This window comes from Homarus americanus, unplaced genomic scaffold, assembly GCF_018991925.1.
Source record: "Homarus americanus isolate GMGI-L3 unplaced genomic scaffold, GMGI_Hamer_2.0 scaffold38801, whole genome shotgun sequence".
Classification (NCBI taxonomy): Eukaryota; Metazoa; Arthropoda; class Malacostraca; order Decapoda; family Nephropidae; genus Homarus; species Homarus americanus.
The window spans coordinates 236144-255935 of NW_024732537.1; the positions used below are offsets into that span (position 1 = coordinate 236144).

A 19792-nucleotide genomic window follows, 5' to 3' on the forward strand; every position below is an offset into this window, starting at 1 on the left:
AATGCATGAGTCATAAAGGCAAGCATGAACTCCGCATGCTTCCCAGTTGGGTACTGTAAACGCTTCTGCGCTTCACCTTGCACAGGATGTAAGAACATAAGAACATAAGAAAATAAGGAGTCTGCAATAGGCCGGTTGGCCTGTGCATGGCAGCTCCTGTCGAGAGTTACTACCACTCTCTATCATCCATGAATCTATCTAGCCTCCTTTTGAAACTTTCCAGAGTTCCCGCACTTACTACAAAGTTGCTAAGCTTGTTCCACTCGTCCACCACCCTATTTGTGAACCAGTTTCTTCCTATCTCCCTCCTAAACCTAAACTTATCCAACTTGAATCCGTTGCTCCGAGTCCTATCCTGCTCGGATATTATAAGAACTTTATCTATATCCCCTTTATTGATTCCTTTCACCCACTTAAATACTTCTATCATATCTCCCCGCACTCTTCGTCTTTCTAGGGAATGCAAGTTAAGTTTCTTTAACCTATCCTGATATGGAAGGTTTCTAAGTCCCGGAATCATTTTTGTCATTCTTCGCTGCACCGACTCTAGTGAATTTATATCCATTCTATAATAGGGGCACCAGAACTGAACCGCATAATCGAGGTGCGGCCTGACTAGCGCAAGATATAGTTGCAATAAGACCTCTGCACTCTTGTTACTTACACTTCTAGATATAAAACCCAATACTCTGTTTGCCTTATTTCGAACATTAACGCACTGTTTTCTAGGCCGGAGGTCCGGGCTTACAAGTACCCCAAGGTCTCTTTCACAAGTCGACTTCTCTAGGTTGATGTTGTTAAGGCTGTATACATTATCAGTATTTGTTCTTCCAATATTAAGTACGCTGCACTTGCTGGTGTTGAATTTCATTTGCCATTTTTCAGATCACCCCTGCAGTTTATTTAGATCCTCCTGTAATGCATTTGCATCCTGCCCTGAATTAATCTGCAGCCCTATTTTGATGTCATCCGCAAACTTCCTTATGTCACTGCTGATCCCAGTATCTAGATCGTTTATGTAGATTATGAACAAGAGTGGGCCTAGTACTGACCCCTGGGGAACCCCACTGGTTACACGGCCCCACTCAGATTTAACACCATCTACACTGACCCTCTGCGTTCTATCGGTGAGCCATGATTTTATCCAATTTAAAACTTTCCCCTCGATACCATGAGCCTTAATTTTTCTCAGAAGCCTCTGATGCGGTACTCTGTCAAATGCTTTGCTAAAGCCTAAATAACATCGTAATTTTCGTCATTATCTACTACCTCGAAGACTTTCCTAAAAAAGTCAGCAGATTTGTTAGACAAGATTTTCCCTTTGTAAACCCATGTTGAGAGTCGTAGATTAATTTGCTTTTCTCTAGATGCGATCGGGGGTGCCCAATAAACTAGCCCCCTCGCGGGCAATCTGTAATCCATCCAGGAGGTTTCATCAGGTGGGTGGCTGGGACAAGAGAAGAGGGAGGGACGGTAATGACGTGAGAAGAGGGAGTGCCGGTAATGGCGGGAGGAGAAGAGGATGGACGGTAAGGAGGAGAGGGTCATCTTTTCACTTACCTGACACCTGACTTGGGGAAGTTTCTCTGCACCACTCTATCCTCGCAGGCAAAAAGTGTGTGTGTTTGTGTGTGTGTCTATCCTGCATATACCCCCCCCCCTCATACATACACCCTTAACCACAAAACACGTCAAGGTGAATCACAAACTGTAACATCTAGTCAACGTTTCTGGTCAAGTAAGTTAGTGAGGGAGACTACATGGTTAGGTTAAGTGCGGGATGCTACATGGTGGGCTTTCATACACGTCACATTACAGTAAACTTATTGTTGATCTACCTCTCTCCTTACTCCTCCCTCTCTTCAATTCTTAGTTCTCCTTCTCCCCAATTCTTACTCCATCAACTTACTTCTTCTCCATCCTTTCTCCGTATTACAGAATGGATATAGAATCCTTGGAAAGAATTCAGAGGAGAATGACAAGACTAATCCCGGGCATTAGGAATCTTGAGTACAGAGACAGGTTAAAGCATCTTAATCTGCACTCCCTCGAGAGACGTAGAGTGAAGGGCGATATGATAGAGGTGTATAAATGGAAGTCAGGGCTGAACAAAGGGGACATTACAAAGGTACTCAAACTATCCAACCAGGAGCGAACTCGTAACAATGGTTTTAAATTAGACAAATTTAGATTTAGGCGCGAAATAGGTAAACACTGGTTTGGAAATAGAGTAGTGGACGAGTGGAACAAGTTACCAAATATCATCATTAACTCGAATACGCTGGATAGCTTCAAACGTTGGTTGGATGCTTATATGAGCAATAGGGGTTGGGTATAAACGGGACTGTCCAGTATGGGTCAATAGGCCCGCTGCAGTTTCCTCCATTCTTATGTTCTTATGTTGTTCTTCCTCCAATCTTAATCTACCTCCGCCCCTGTTACTGCTCCTCCTCCCCCTCTTACCTTCCTCCATCCTTCTTCCTCTTTCTCAATTCTCACTCCACCTCTTCCTCCTCCATCCTTACTCCTCCTCTAATCTTTCTCCATCTTTCCTCCTCTTTCTCAATTCTTACTCCACCTCTTTCTCCTCCATCCTTACTCCTCCTCTATTCTTCCTCCATGTTTACTCTTACACCCCACCTCCTTGGTTCACTTCGCCATCACAGGAGCGCCACTCACTTGCTGACAAGTGGCAAGTGATATATCTTGAAGACCATCATCTATCTTCTTCTTCTTCTTATTATTATTATTATTATTATTATTATTATTATTATTATTATACACACACACTAATCTGGTAATAATCTACTACTCTTTATTTTTTCAATCTTGCTGAACAGGAAATTATTTATTTAAGAGCTGCAGGTGAAGTGACACTGTGTAGTCTTACCCCTGCTTCCCCTTTCCTACCTCCCTCCCTTCGTCCTCCTACCCACAGCCCATCCTCCGACACACCTCCCCCACCACCAGCATATCCCCCTCCAACATCCTCCCCACATTTATTCTCACCCAACACTTCTCCCCTACGCCCTCCTTCTCAACACCCTCTCCTCCCCAAACCACCTGGGCGGGAAGGTTAACACGTGAAGTACAAAAATAGACAACTCAGTAAATGTGATCTTGAAAACATGTACACGGGTCGATTAAAAGGAAAGTGACCTGACAGACAGGTCTAAAATACAGGCACATTAATCAGACTGGTCGAATACACGGTAAAATTAAAGTGGTAGACAGATCGAGTAAGTATATGATAAGTTAGGTTAGGTTAATTGGGTGACTTGACAGCTTATAAACTGGTAGACAGGTCGGGTAGACGAATACAATGGTCGGTGTAGTAATAGTAGTAGAAGTAAACAAACAAGCGAGGAGGAGAGACCCCAACGGTAGGAGGAGGGGGAGGAGTGTTCGCTGTATATGCCATTCATTTACGTCCGTTTCTTATTGTTACGTTCACCACTAAGCGGATCCTCACACCATACCACACCATAACATTCCTCTCTGTCACTATAAATCCCTTTGACCTCTCCTGACCTAAGCTTCAATAGGTCTTTAAGTTTTGTACGTGTTAGAGAGGTGAATGATGATACTTGAGGTCCACCTTGAGGAGTGAGCGAAATGGAACGAAAGTGATCGAAGAATTGTGGCACTAAGATCCTTGTGCAAAACTCATCAGTGGCAGCTCTGAAGATTTTGGGGAGAGAACATCCTGGCACTTAGGGGAGGGAGAGGGGGAGGGAGGGGGAGAATAGAAGGTGGAGAAAGGGGGGGGGAGGTGGGGAAGGTAGGGGGGATTGGAGAGAGGGAGGTGATGGGAGATGGGGGGAGAGGGAGAAGAAAGGGAAGGTGGAAGTGAAAGGGAGAGAAGGAGAGACGGAGATGGGGGAAAGGGGAGGGTAAAGGGGGAGAGGAGAGGGTAAAGGGGGGGTGGGTGAGGCTGGATCTCTGCCTCCGTCGTTTACGGTCAAAATAACTATGACGAGATTCAGATAAGATTCAAATAGGATACAACTACTTGGAAACAGTGTAGAAAGTGTAAAGCTCAGTGTAGTGGTGTAGTGTTTAAGTAATAGTTCAGTGTTGTAGTGTAGTGTTTAAGTACAGTAATAGTTCAGTGTAGTAGTGTAGTGTTTAAGTAATAGTTCAGTGTAGTAGTGTAGTGTTTAAGTACAGTAATAGTTCAGTGTAGTAGTGTAGTGTTTAAGTAATAGTTCAGTGTAGTAGTGTAGTGTTTAAGTAATAGTTCAGTGTAGTAGTGTAGTGTTTAAGTAATAGTTCAGTGTAGTAGTGTAGTGTTTAAATAATAGTTCAGTGTAGTAGTGTAGTGTTTAAGTAATAGTTCAGTGTAGTAGTGTAGTGTTTAAGTAATAGTTCAGTGTAGTAGTGTAGTGTTTAAGTACAGTAATAGTTCAGTGTAGTAGTGTAGTGCTTAAGTAATAGTTCAGTGTAGTAGTGTAGTGTTTAAGTACAGTAATAGTTCAGTGTAGTAGTGTAGTGTTTAAGTAATAGTTCAGTGTAGTGGTGTAGTGTTTAAGTAATAGTTCAGTGTAGTAGTGTAGTGCTTAAGTAATAGTTCAGTGTAGTAGTGTAGTGTTTAAGTACAGTAATAGTTCAGTGTAGTAGTGTAGTGTTTAAGTACAGTAATAGTTCAGTGTAGTAGTGCAGTGTTTAAATAATAGTTCAGTGTAGTAGTGTAGTGTTTAAGTACAGAAATAGTTCAGTGTAGTAGTGTAGTGTTTAAGTAATAGTTCAGTGTAGTGGTGTAGTGTTTAAGTAATAGTTCAGTGTAGTAGTGTAGTGCTTAAGTAATAGTTCAGTGTAGTAGTGTAGTGTTTAAGTACAGTAATAGTTCAGTGTAGTGGTGTAGTGTTTAAGTAATAGTTCAGTGTAGTAGTGTAGTGTTTAAGTAATAGTTCAGTGTAGTGGTGTAGTGTTTAAGTAATAGTTCAGTGTAGTAGTGTAGTGTTTAAGTAATAGTTCAGTGTAGTAGTGTAGTGTTTAAGTAATAGTTCAGTGTAGTAGTGTTTAATTAAGTAACTACAGTGTGGTAGTAAGGGGTGAGGAGGAGGGAAGGCACTATTCTATATCAGCAATTCAATTAAAATAATCATAACTAGGACACGAGATAATGATCCTAAGACAATGATGATAATAATAATAATTTGCAATAATGTCCAACACAATAATTCCGAGTCACATAATTAACTATATAACAGAGGAGTGGAATTAATTATCATCACAAATTGCCTCATAATACAGATCATTAGGCTAATTAGCTCTTATTATATAGCGTAATGACAGCGTACACACAATATACCAAGTCGTCTCAAAGAAATGTATACACACCATATTACATTATTTTGGATGTAGCTCGTGTGAATGTTTGTAATACAACACCATCATTGTCCTCACTTGTAGGAGACCGGGAGCACCAACACGTGAGGACAATAGTGAAGCTGTAACTCAAGTATTCACGTCATCTTCACGTCATCTCCACGCAAGCATGAGGGACAGTGTGTGTGTATACATTTTTCTGAGACACTATACCCAGTAGAGGGTATTGGACCAGGGACCAGTGGGTGGAAGATCTGATCATTACCACTCATCCACACTGCCCCCAAAAATAATGTGACCTTCCATATATGCATTACAGGAGAAGCATATACTGTAACCCTGTACTGTAACACACACACACAAGATCCCGGATGTGTCACCATTGTACTATCATTTATTCATACAATTAACAATGGTTATGAGAACAGGATTTTACTCTTAGACGATATAAGATAACAAGTCCAAAGTTGTGAGATAACAAACTGTGTCCAGGATACAGCCATTATATAACATACAGGTAGTTAATATTAAGCTGATGTCATTCTATAATAATAATAATAATAATAATAATAATAAAATAACAACAATAATAATAACAATAATAATAACAATAACAACTTCTACATCAACAACAACACCAACAGAAATACACCATACAACACCTGGTCTCAACACAAGAGCTAAATCAAATGTCAAGTAAAACGCAACTTTACTAACATGTCCAACTTAAGCCTTAGTAACGTCATGTGTGTGTGTGTGTGTGTGTGACCTTCCAGTACGCGGTAACACAGTGCTACACACAGCCTCTCTCTCTCTCTCCCCCAAAGTAAACAGTCAACTCGCCACAATTTACATAACTAAAGTATTACCACCACCAACTATACTGTAAACCTTATGTCTTACCAGGATCTTTGGGTGCTATGAATACCTCGTGTCTCTCTCTCTCTCTCTTCCCCCATCAGACTGCCTCTTTTTCGCTCACCACACCGCCTGTCTCCCCCACCACAGCCTCTCTTCCCCCACCAGACTGCCTCTCTTCCCCCATCACAGCCTCTTTTTCCCCCCCCACACAGCTTGTCTTCCCCCACCACAGAGCCTGTCTTCCCCCACCACACCGCCACCCTGAGAGACCTTGAGGCTAGCGATGAAGAGATGTTACTGTGAGCCCCATGCAGCCATTTGGTATTCTAGTGACCCTCTCCTCTCCCCTCGTCTCTCTGTCTGTCTTCTACTCTTAACCATCTCACTCTGTTCATCTCTCTTTCTCCTCCTCTCTCTCTCTCACTACGCTGTTCATCTGTTCATTCTAGCCTCTCTCTCTCTCTCTCTCCACCTTCTCACTTAACCTCATCCCCCAAATGGCCTTCGGATGGTTAATCTTCAGGTAAAATAAGCTGGGGTGGTTATTCTTCAGGTGATCCAAGGTAATTAGGCTACGACACACTTCAATAAAAACCCAATCATGATGTAAGTGCGGAAGTGACGTTCGTCCTACTTACAAAAAAAACCTCCATCTACTTAGTAGTACTTAAGTGTATGTTAATAATACTCTCACAATAATAAACACTTAAGAAATAGTCAGAATACATTAGTTGCGTCAATTATTTAAGTTATTTTTAATACGAATTATTACAATACTATGAACAGTAAGACGCGAACATAATACAAGTGCAATAAAATTATAAAATAAGAACAGAATCTACTTAACACTTTACAGGGACTACTTAAGACTTCTAGGACTTCACATGACTTACTTAACACTTTACATGACCTACTTAACAAATTTACATGATTTAACACGTCTACAACTTCACAGGACTTACTTAAGACTTCACAACATCTACTTAACACTTTACACGCTCGCTCCATCACTCACGCCACGAGTTACTTAATGGCGTGGATCTGATGGTCGTAAAACGTCTTTCAAGAGTAGCGGCTCAGAGACACACGAGCTGGCGTGTCAACACAGTGTTCCGCTCGCGTCCCTTATCCATCACCCAGCTCTAGCCCCAGCCCCAGCCCCTACCATACCTTCCTGTGTATGGTGACGTAATTACCATACATCGCTTCCTGTGTATGGTGACGCTATTACCATACATCATTGCTTCTTGTTTATGATAATTGATAAGGGTAGGAGGGGAAGGAAGGGAGGATAGGAGAAGGAGGAAGGGAGGATAGGAGGAGGAGGATAGGTGGGGGAGGAGGAAAGGGTTGTTTAGAGCGTGTGTATGGTGGGAGAGAGAGAGAAGGGAGGGGTGGAGAAAGGGGGGAGAAAAGGGGAAGGGGAGAGATGGGGAGGAGGTAAGGTGAGGGAAAGGGAGAGTCTTAGAGAGTGTGGAGGGTGGGAGGGGAGGAGCGGTGTTATGGAGAGGGGATCGATATATCAAAAGAGACTGGGAGAAGGGGGTAGGAAGGAGAGGAGGGGCAATGAGGTAAGGAGAAGTGAGGGACGGGGGGAGGGAGGAGGAAGGAGGGTGTAGGAATGGGGAGGGGAAAGGGGGGATAGTGAGGTAAGGTGTAGGAGGGGGATGGGGAGGGATAGTGAGGAAAGGAGGGGGATGGGGGGAGGGGATAGTGAGGGAGAGTGAGGCAGGCACATAATTATCACCCATCAGAATAGAACATCACCTAACCTTATCATAATACCTCGTCTTGTACAGGTAAAAATCAAACCCAGTTATACATTCTGCCTCCCTAAAGAACACACCGACTGGCCGCTTCACACAGGCAGTAGGTAGCTGACACACAGGCAGTAGGTAGCTGACTCACAGGCAGTAGGTAGCTGACTCACAGGCAGTAGGTAGCTGACTCACAGGCAGTAGGTAGCTGACACACAGGCAGTAGGTAGCTGACTCACAGGCAGTAGGTAGCTGACACACAGGCAGTAGGTAGCTGACACACAGGCAGTAGGTAGCTGACACACAGGCAGTAGGTAGCTGACACACAGGCAGTAAGTAGCTGACACACAGGCAGTAGATAGCTGACACACAGGAAGTAGGTAGCTGACACACAGGCAGTAGGTAGCTGACTCACAGGCAGTAGGTAGCTGACTCACACCTCCACTATAACTGGTCTAAGCTATACTGTACATATATCACCCTTAATGTTTACACTCATATATCAGTGTCCATATAGAGCTAAGTATATCACCTGGGGTCTGGTTCACCTTCTCCATGTTTCATTTACTTAAATTAACTTCACCTGTGCATTAATTATCCCCTACCACTATCCACAAGGCTAATTCATCGTATTATTAAACACAGTAAAACGATTCTAATCTAATCTAACCTAACATAATCTAAATTAACGTAACCTAAGCTAACATAACATGACATAACCTTACCTAACATCGTCTAACCTTGACTTGGACACCCAGGTAGGCTATAGAAATAAATGACAGGACAATATAACATCCATCTCACGGACCTCGATTTAACGGACTACCATCACCACAAAGTCCGTTATAAGGAGGTAGATGACTCGGAAAGAGTGTTTTGTGCCACACATCAAGGTGGAGGCTTATGTAAAATTATGGTGGTGTACATATGTCCGCCTCACACACTAACCAACAGTCTAGATTCTCAAGAGATACACACCTCACATTTTTCCCCTTAAGTGAGCATAAGGTGTGGCACCTCACCACAACACACTACCATTACTATTATGGTTATCCCCGTCGAAGTGAGTTACAACCAATCTCGATTAACCCTTTACAGAGCACAGCATCACTTACGTATTTTGTTCTGACTAACGCCAGACGATTTTACTCAGCTGGGGGGTGGGGAGCGCTGACCTACCTCTTCACCAACTGCACTGAGTAGATTAAAATTATACACACGACCTTTTCAGAATCCTGGAGGCGGTAGAGAGTTGCAGTTAGTTACATGTAATGATTCCTGAGGCAAATATTACTGTAATTGGGTTAGTGCGACTCATGTGCTATATTTTGTTATTATCTTTCTTTTTCTTCTCCCTTACCCCCTGCCTCTCACCCCTCTCCTCCTCTTCCTCTCCACCTCCTTCACTTTCTTCCTCCCTTTGACTTTGGTTAGGTTAGGTGTGTACTGGCATCTCTTTCTCACCGTTATAAAACAAGGTCATATTCATATAATGATAAACGAAGCCTGACCTAGATTCAGTAGCCACATGACGTCACACGGCAAACTAGGTCAGATTTCTTTCCCGAGGCGAGGCAAGAACTGGAATGGGAATAAGCTGGAATAAACAGCCTCAAGGACATGTGAGAGAGAGAGAGAGAGAGAGAGAGAGAGAGAGAGAGAGAGAGAGAGAGAGAGAGAGAGAGAGAGAGAGAGAGAGAGAGAGAGAGAGAGAGAGTAAACTAGGTCAATAATTTTTTACAGCTAAGCGCTGTACTGGAGTGGCTTTACCAAATTGAAAGGAAGGAACAGAAGGGAAAGAGAAAGAATAAAGGAAGAGAAAAAGGGGTAGGTAATGGGAGGGAGATAACGAAGGGATAGAAGCATGAAAGGAGTGAGTGACGGTAAAGAGAGAGGGTGAAAGAATGGAAGAGGGAAGAGAGGAGACTGGTGAGAGGGGGACGTAGGAGAGAATAAATTGGGTTTGTTCTGAAGCCCACATCAGTTAGTAGTAACGGTGGGTACTGTCTGTCAGCTGTAGGTGTTGTTATTATTATTATTATTATTATATTGTTATTATTATCAGTTATCTTAATTAAGGACGCAGTCAACGATACATATAAATATAAAATAATCCAATTTAAGACCAATATATAATAAGGTCACGCCAATTACAATCAACTGAGGTCAAGTTACACGTCACTAAACGGTCGTGAATAGCTGGTTAAATGTGAACAAACGGAGAGAGAGAGAGAGAGTGTTATCAGCGGGGCCTACTGATGTTATCTGGTGAATGATAACAGGAAAGTGAGGTCAAACACACCATCACCACGACCTCCCAATACCTTTCTCTCACGGGACTCTCTCTCTCTCTCTCTCAAAATCCAAATCATTTTCTCATTCTCTTTCTCTTCATCAGTTCAAATTTCTTCTCTCTCTCTCTCTCTCTCTCTCTCTCTCTCTCTCTCTGACACTGCTCCAATTAATTGATCGTTAGTGAAAATATGACTGACGGTATACGGCGGGGTAATGGACTAGTTAATTTAAGTGGAAGAAGAACCAGTTAAAACTAAGTGGATAACGAAGCAGTTAAAACTAAGTGGAAGGCAAAGAAACACTCGCTAAGTGGGAAGGAACCGATAATAAACAAAGAGAGAGAGTCGTTAGACCAGGTTACTACAACGACCTTCACTACGGCACCTCGGAGAGTTACGACCTCAGTCAGAGCTATCGTACAGTGGTGGAGCATGACCAGTGTATGAATGAACCCTGGTGACGTCATGGCCGGTGTATGAATGAACCCTGGTGACGTCATGCCGGTGTGTGAATGAACCCTGGTGACGTCATGGCCGGTGTATGAATGAACCCTGGTGACGTCATGGCCGGTGTATGAATGAACCCTGGTGACGTCATGACCAGTGTATGAATGAACCCCTGGTGACGTCATGACCCCTGGTGACGTCATGACCAGTGTATGAATGAACCCCTGGTGACGTCATAGCCGGTGTATGAATGAACCCCTGGTGACGTCATGACCAGTGTATGAATGAACCCCTGGTGACGTCATAGCCGGTGTATGAATGAACCCTGGTGACGTCATGGCCGGTGTATGAATGAACCCTGGTGACGTCATGACCAGTGTATGAATGAACCCTGGTGACGTCATGGCCGGTGTATGAATGAACTGTGATGACGTCATGGCCGGTGTATGAATGAATCTGCTACTGTTATAACACAACGAATCACTTGTGTGGTCGATGACATCACTAGTTGTCTTACTACTGTGATGATGTCAAGAAAGTGTTGTCTTAGATTGTTCATTTGTTTGTGTTTGAGTTGAGGTGATGCGCAGCTGTCACTGATGACGTCACGGACGGGTCTATATTCTCTTTATATTGTTATAAGTTGTCCTCCTCCTCCTCCTTCATCTTCTTCTCACTCCAATTCACGTCACCTCACACCTCCTAACATCACCTCACACACCCTCCTGACCTGACCTGACGTGACCTAACCTTAACCCATCTTACGTAACGTTAGGGTGGTTAATCTTCAGGTGAAATAATCTAGGGTGTGTAATCTTCAGGTGATGCCCCCAAAAATCATTACTATGCCACCTGCTGACAAGGGCACAGAATGGAGGTTAAAGGAAGAGTTTTATATTGTTTACAATACACAACCTTCTCTCTCTCTCTCTCTCACCAAAATATCAACAACTTGAAGCTAATATTTATCACAATATACTGTCATCCTCGTGAGTATCCTGAAATCCTTCGTCAGCGTCCTACCAAGTTTTCCCAGAACCTCTCCTCGCTCAGTCTCCGCGCCCTCTGGGAGTGGCACACAGTAAATAGCTTGATAGCGAGGCGTGGGGGTGCGGGAGGGCGTGTAGGTGGCGTGGCAAGCGAATTTTCATATGCCTAACCTCAATATCCGGCTTGGATTGGTATGAGGGGCGAGTTTGGTCCTTGAAACCGGTGGTCATAAGAGCGAGTGTCCCGGCACTGTGTCTCAGCCTTGTTGTGATTACTCTTTACGCAGAAACCAGTGGGTGACGTCACGAGACTGGGTGTTTGATCTCGGTGAAAATATGAAGGGGGGGATGACTTGTCCCTGTGGAAATGTGTTATAGAGGGCGTCTGGTCCTGTTGAAAATATGACGAAGGGGAGTGTCTGGTCGCAGTCAGAATGTGATAAATGTGACGGGGCAATGTTCCTGGGTCCCTGTGAGACTATGAGGTGGTGCCTGGTCCCTGTGAGAACTGTGAGGGGTGCCTGGTCCCCGTGATACTATGACCGGGGTGCCTGGTCAGTGTGAGAATGTAACCGGGGTGAGCTGCTTCGTCTCTTGCTACACATTACACATCCGACTCACTTCCTCTACCCACACACACAACTGGTAAAGTCATAGGGTGTGAGTACTATAACCTGACTGGGAGTTTTCTAGTAAGTAAAAGTCCGTCCCCGTGAAAAACCCTACAACCTTGTTAATGTGTGTCATCCCCCACTACCCGGCCCCCACACATCCTTCCCCACTCCCTGTGTTACGGTTCACTTGCAGTACGTGACGTCATCCCACATTCTACTCCGGAACAGGATTCTAAAATTCGTAAATGATGACGTAACTTAAAGACCTGACAGTACATAACACAACTACGAGAATGACAGTGACTAAAAAATGGCACTTAAATTACAGTGATTTATTTCCATTACAACTACCATCATCCCTTTACGTTAAAAACTCAAGCATAATAATCTAAGTTTTAATTATATAACCAAGAAACACCCAAATGGCTTAATTAACTGTATATTAGGTATAATTCTTAATTAATTTGCATAACTAAATACATAGAAATAAGTTAAGGAAGCATTAATGATATAGGGCGACCAGTTACGATTCAGCCAAGTGTAGAAACAGGTGTAATAACAGATGAGTGACAGGTGTAGTAACAGGTGTAGTGACAGGTGTAGTAACAGGTGCAGTAACAGGTGTAGTGACAGGTGTAATGACAGGTGTAATGACAAGTGTAGTAACAGGTGCAGTAACAGGTATAGTAACAGGTGCAGTGACAGGTGTAGTAACAGGTATAGTAACAGGTGTAGTGACAGGTATACTGACAGGTGCAGTGACAGGTATAGTGACAGGTGTAATGACAGGTATAGTGACAGGTGTAGTAACACGTATAGTGAAAGGTGTAGTAACAAGTGTAGTGACAGGTGTAATGACAGGTGTAGTAACAGGTGTAGTGACAGGTGTAGTAACAGGTGTAGTGACAGGTGTGTATGTCCGTCCTTAATCTCCAGGAAGATATTAAGTCCTACTGGGTTTTATTTTTATCTGTGTAATAGTTAATATTAGGTTAGGTTAGGTTAGGCGGGGTAAGAGGTGCGAGGAGGCAGCATTAGATAAACACATGAGGGAACACAACAGTGTGGTCTAGGGTAAGAGCTCTTCTACAGGAGGCCACACCACATGTTGAGGGTCATTCATTAACCTTAATGAGCCGTATACTGTATATATTAGAACCCCTCCCCTCCCCTATGACAATCTCCTCTCACACATACAGTAGGTCAGGTTGGTTAGGTTAGGTTAAGCAAGATTAGATTAGGCTAGTTAAGTGAGGTTAGGTGAGATAAAACATAAACCCAGTCAAGACACAAGACCACCGTGAACGAGTATCACAACCACAACTACAGCAGCAGCAGCGGCGGCCTGGTGCTCTGATGAAGACTGTCTGACGGAGCCATGTTTACTTTTCTGGCCAAACACTCACATAGTTGTGGTGAAACTCAAGGTCGGTGAGGGGGCGTGACACTCCTCCAACACTGAGGGAGGGGGCGTGACACTCTTCCAACACTGAGGGAGGGGGCGTGACACTCTTCCAACACTGAGGGAGGGGGCGTGACACTCTTCCAACACTGAGGGAGGGGCGTGACACTCTTCCAACACTCTTTCCAAACACTGAGGAGGGGACACTCCAACACTGAGGAGGGGGCGTGACACTCTTCCAACACTGAGGAGGGGCGTGACACTCTTCCAACACTGAGGGAGGGACACCTTCCAACACTGAGGAGGGCGTGACACTCTTCCAACACTGAGGGGAGGGCGTGACACTCTTCCAACACTGAGGGAGGGGCAGACACTCCAACACTGAGAGAGAGGGGGGGACAATCCTCCAACATTGAGGGAGGGGCGTGACAATCCTCCAACCCTGAGGGAGGCGTGACACTCCAACACTGAGGAGGGTGACACTTCCAACACTGAGAGAGGGGTGGAGGGAGGGGTTGTGACACTGAGGGCTCCAACACTGAGGAGGGGGGGACACTCCTCCAACACTGAGGAGGGGTTGTGGACACTCCAACACTGAGAGAGGGGGCGTGACAATCCTCCAACACTGAGGGAGGGGGCGTGACAATCCTCCAACACTGAGGTTGGGGGCGTAACTCTCCTCCAACACTGAGAGAGAGAGCGTGACAATTCTCCAACACCACCATTGAGGGAAGAGGGAGAGGGAGTATGACACCAACATTTCTGGGGTTTATTTTGGGTTGATGATAAACTTATCCAAGTAAGGAGGAATCCGGCGAGCATTCACCAACAATTTGTGTAAGGCATTGTGACGTTTGGGTCTTAGGAATTACAACACTGAGAGAGAGAGAGAGAGAGAGAGAGAGAGAGAGAGAGAGAGAGAGAGTCGTCATCACCTCAACCTCCATGACCCTGCAGGCCACCACCACCTCCCCTTCACCTCCACGCTCCACTTGTTCTTACTGGAGTCCGTCTGCCACCAGCTGTCGAGCTTCTTAAATAACCATCTGACAGCAGGACTTCCCTTGCCCCAGTTCCCCCCCCCCCCGTCCCCCATCAAGGTGACAGCAGATGGTACCTATAGTAAGCTAGTACAGCAGGTGGCAGGATAAACAAGCGGTGTGGAAATAAGAAAACTACCAATGGGTTTAGTGATCGCTGAGGCGTTCCTAGAGCCGTGTTTGGAGACAACAGGAACGGTAAATGAACCTCCTATATTTAGACAACAGAATGGAATACTCTATCTTACATTAATATTATGAATATAATTTAATAGCTTACAAGCACGCATGCATATTACCTACCCCCCCTCCCCCGTGCTTGATACTTTCATTTCATACGTGTAGAGATGCCAGTACACACACACACACACACACCGACAACAAAAACTTTTAATACTGTTATCACCCATCACCAACAGGTAACACAAGTAGTGATAATAACAATGTACCCCCCCTCCCACCATGCCCTCAACAATAACACTAATAAAAAACACCCATTATTGTTTCAGCGCCATAGCCAAGATAACCAATCAAGAAATCAAATAAGCAAGTAAACAAAAAGGCGTAATCAATCTATATTTTTTTCACATATGATTCGTCTAACAACTTGGAGACGAAATGGGGAGAGGAAGAAAGAAGGAAGGAAGGAAGGAAGGAAGGAAGGAAGGAAGGAAGGAAGGAAGGAAGGAGGTGTATAAAATGTAGTGCAGGAGGCAGGAGGATGTTACGCTGCTAGTGTATCGTGCAAGAACACTCGCCTCCTTCCTTCGTCTCTCCCGTCAACTTATCCACACAATCAATCAACAGTCATTAAATAAAAAACAAAATAACATCTTCCTCGTGTCTGTATTCCTCTACCTTCGTTATCTTTTATCACTGCCAGACGAATGAATATATTTATTTCCCTGTGGTATGTGACCATTTCAGCTAAACTTTACATTACAGAAACAGAATAAAGAGATTTATATCCATGGCCTCCCCTCTCTCTCTCTATCTCCCTCCCTCCGTTCTTCTCTCCCTCTGTCGTTCCCTCCCTTCAGCCTTCCACCTCTCCCTCCCTCCCTCCTTCCACCTCTCCCTCCCTCCATCTCTCCCTCCTTCCTGCACCTCCGCCGAATATCTGGTATCCTGATTGTAAAATAACATCAATATAATGTTTAGGAAAATATATATATATTAATGTATGTACCTGCGCCATCCCATTTAGCTGGTCATTGGATATGGCTTAAAACATGAACAGACAAGACATGCGAGTACACACAGATAGATACCATACTGTACTGTATATACGTGTTTGTGCGTCAAGAGATACACACACACGGTCAAAACGATAGGACAATACAGAACGATAGGTGTATTATAAACGCCTAACGAACGATAAAAACCCTAATGAGAGTGAAAGATAGATCGAATGATATATTGATAAAAATGATAACCTAACTGATAAAGAGCTTGATAACTTTACAGACAGACCGATGAATCAAAAGAATAAAAGCTTGATAAGTTTGTGACGAGAATAATAAATTTACATATCAATAAAATATTAGATTAAGATAAATTAGACATAGTGAAACACAGAAATAAATAAAACCTCCGAATAACGGATTCTCTCTCCAATAATCCGCTAGATGAGGGGGAACGGTTTCACACGTAACGGACACTCCATATAACGAACTTTCACCTCTATAGTTCGTGAGATGGAGGTATCACACATCTAAAGGCCTTCGACATAACGGATTTTCCTCTCCATATAGTCCGCTAAATAGAGGTTTAACTGTAGATACAAAGAGTGACAGATAAAGGGTAATACAGTTGACGGGTAATACAGTTGACGGGGTTGAGGTGCCCCTGTCCTCTCCTGTCAACAAGTTAGACAGTGAACCAAACGACAAGTAGTGTGTAAACGACATGAGACAGTAACGATAGATGGTGAGACAGTAACGATAGATGGTGAGACAGTAACGATAGATGGTGATACAGTAATGATAGATGGCGATACAGTAACGATAGGTGGTGATGCAGTAACGATATAAAGCTACAGTAACGATATAGACAGTAACGATGGGTGAAGATACAGTAACGATAGCTGGTGATACAGTAACGATAGCTGGTGATACAGTAACGATAGATGGTGATGCAGTAACGATATAAAACTAGAGTAACGATATAGAGACAGTAACGATAGGTGGAGATACAATAACGATAGATGATGATGCAGTAACGATATAAAACGACAGTAACGATATAAAGAGACAGTAACGGCAGATAAAATAGAACATGACTCGTGTCGCAACTGGAAAGAGAGACAGAGGAAAGCTCTGACGGATGTTCTTATAAACCAACAAAGACTTTATCTATTCTCCTCTACAACGTTCTCGCCTACCGATTATTATTTTCTTTAAACTTTCACAGTAAAATATTCATCCATGTATACTTTGTTGATGGAGTTTAATACATAGACTGACTACAGCATTTTTAGGAACAGTTTAAAATACAGTAGTCTTAAAAACGGTATACAGTACAATGTTAATGCCAGGAACCGCTTGTCTGTACCACGATACGGACAAGCTGCTACTGGTGTTAACATGTACGCCGTTTATAAGACTACTGTACCAGCCAATGTATACCATAGTCTTAATAAATCCTCGCTACTTTTGGCCGTATCACAAGACCTTCAATAACTTCACAATAAATGTAGAAAATTCAATTTGAACTCGATGATTTTTGTGCATTTTTTTCCAAGACAATAATCGTAGAAAAACATAATTACACTGAAATAAAGAAAAATATTAACGTAAATAAAACAAAAATTAAACGAAAACCGCAAATATTTAGGTTTGCCTTTATAGTAAACTTTTTTAAATGCAGGTAACGTGAAGAAGCTAAACCACAACTTTAACTTTACCTGATTAAACTACAAAATAGTCTAAGATCGTTTGATTAAGTGAGGTGAAGTTAAATTAGGTTAGGTTAATATCTATCTCCCGTCTTTCTTATATCATATTAAAGTTCATTCCTGTCAGAGGTTAAGACGGTATCCTGTTAAAGTTCGTCGTGGTGACGTAACCTTTGTAGTGTTTGATCTCCGTGAAGCGTGAGTGTTACAGCAGGACCACCACATAGGCAGCTGTACTGTAAGAGTACTAAATCCGCCAAATGCTTCATGTACAGTACAGTACGTCCCCTTGGGGTGCTGACACTCTCTTAGACGAGTCATGTAAGATACTGATGCACTTAATGTGTGTGTGTGTGGCAGACAGCCAGGTAACAACTAGGTGCTTGACCTGAGACACTTACCGTCCTGGCGGCGATAGCGGTGTGGGTAAGGACGAGGTATTCCTCCCTCCAGCCCTCAAGGTCGAACACAAGCTGCCCCACCTCGCCTGTCACGCGGTGCAGCAGCCGCTTGGGCAAGCGAGCAAGTTCACCCACCTCCGCCCTCAGGCCGCCCACGCCCACGTCGACGTCATCGACGGTGATGGGCACCGTGCTCAAGACGGCGTGAACATTGTGGATGCTGCCCTCGGAACGGGAGAGGGAAGTGGTGAGGGCCGCGGGGGCCGGGATGACGCTGTTATTGAGTCGCAGAGGCCCACCGCCCCCACTGCCCCTGCGACCCACCAAGTTGTCTTGTGAGCGAGACTTCTTCCTACACAGACGCTGGTGACCACAGGCCAGGCGCTCCATCATGGCCGAGTGCCGCCGGGGTTTACGGCCTGCAGGGTCCACAACTCCTACTGTAGAGGGTTGGGGGGAGAGGGCGGCGGTGGAAGTGGGGGTGGGAGTGGTGGGACGTAGGTCTAGTTGACACGGTTCATCCATGTTGACCACCTTCTCCCAGGGGGGAGGAGCGTCGTCCTCGGGGCGGAGCCACTCACTGTGTGACTGTGACCGCATGTAAGAGGTCGGCGGCGAGGTCTCCAGGGGCGGCTGAGGTTGCAGGTTTTGGTTGTCAGAAGGTGGGTCACCATTCTCGTCGAGAACGTCGCCGCAGGAGTGACGTCGGTGGTAGGGCGGACTCTCGCCCTCGGCCATGACGTAGGGCAGGTGTAGCCGCATGTTGAGGGCCGCCACTCTCTTGAGCAGCACGTAGCCTTCATATCGAGCCTGAAACTTACGCCGCCGACTGTTCATGAACACGCAGGCGGTGTTGCAGGCATCGCAATACTGCAACTGATGACGAGATTTAGGAGAGGGACCAGCTGGAGCTGCCCCATTAGCGGGAGTCACCATCGGGGGCGTGGGGGGCAGGGGGCGCGAGGGGGAGGTATACAGCCCCCCCTGCAACGCGGCCAGCATGTCGCTCTGGCACTCAACTCACTGCTGGCTCTGCATCACTGGATCACTCTGCCTAGCGCGAGACACACACACCCGCACACTACACGAGCACCACACACACTGCCCGCTCAGCTGAGATGCCACTCTGCGGCGGCGCACCTCCCCGCGCACTCCACCCGCGCACCCCTCACCCCGCCAACACCCCCGACGCACTCTGACCCCCCTTCCGCGCACTCTTCACCCTGTCCCCCCACCCACGGATTTCATACTCCGGCCGCCCCTCCAAACACACACCTGTCACCCTGCCCCACCACACACACACACACACACACACACCCTGCCCCACCACACACACACACACACACACACACACCGCCCTCCACCCCCCCCACCCCTAAAAATAACTTACATCTATGATCTATGAGTATTATGTTATCACCGTTTTTCATTTATCTCATCATTTTATCTTCACTCTTAAGTTTTTATTCCTAAGCACTTGAACTTATGGAATTTCCTTAGGTGTTTACAATCCACTTTTGACTTAATTACTTTTATCTTCCCTTCTTACTTATATTTACTGATATCGGATCACCTGAAGAATCTCCACCCCAGCTTATTTCACCTAAATATTAACTTACCAAACCTAACCCCCAGGTAGCATTAGGGTGTTTAATAACCAGGTAAAATAAGCTGGGGTGGGGTTAATCTACTTACATCCCAAGCTTTACTAAACAACTTTCTTGAGAACGTGAGCGTGGCAACTAAACCTTCTTTAACCC

General features: G+C 44.7%; 1 protein-coding gene across 3 annotated transcripts in view; it reads right to left on the reverse strand.

Annotated features, from left to right (window-relative positions):
• Nucleotides 1-19129, reverse strand: part of LOC121868892 (C-Maf-inducing protein-like) — a 103617-nt gene extending 84488 nt beyond the window's left edge. For all 3 annotated transcript variants that reach the window (XM_042369893.1, XM_042369892.1, XM_042369891.1), the window contains exon 1: nt 18033-19129. In XM_042369893.1, the coding sequence (XP_042225827.1) occupies nt 18033-19034 (1002 nt within the window). In that variant the 5' untranslated portion in view covers nt 19035-19129. The remainder of the gene's footprint in view (nt 1-18032) is intronic.
• Nucleotides 19130-19792: the final 663 nt, after the last annotated feature.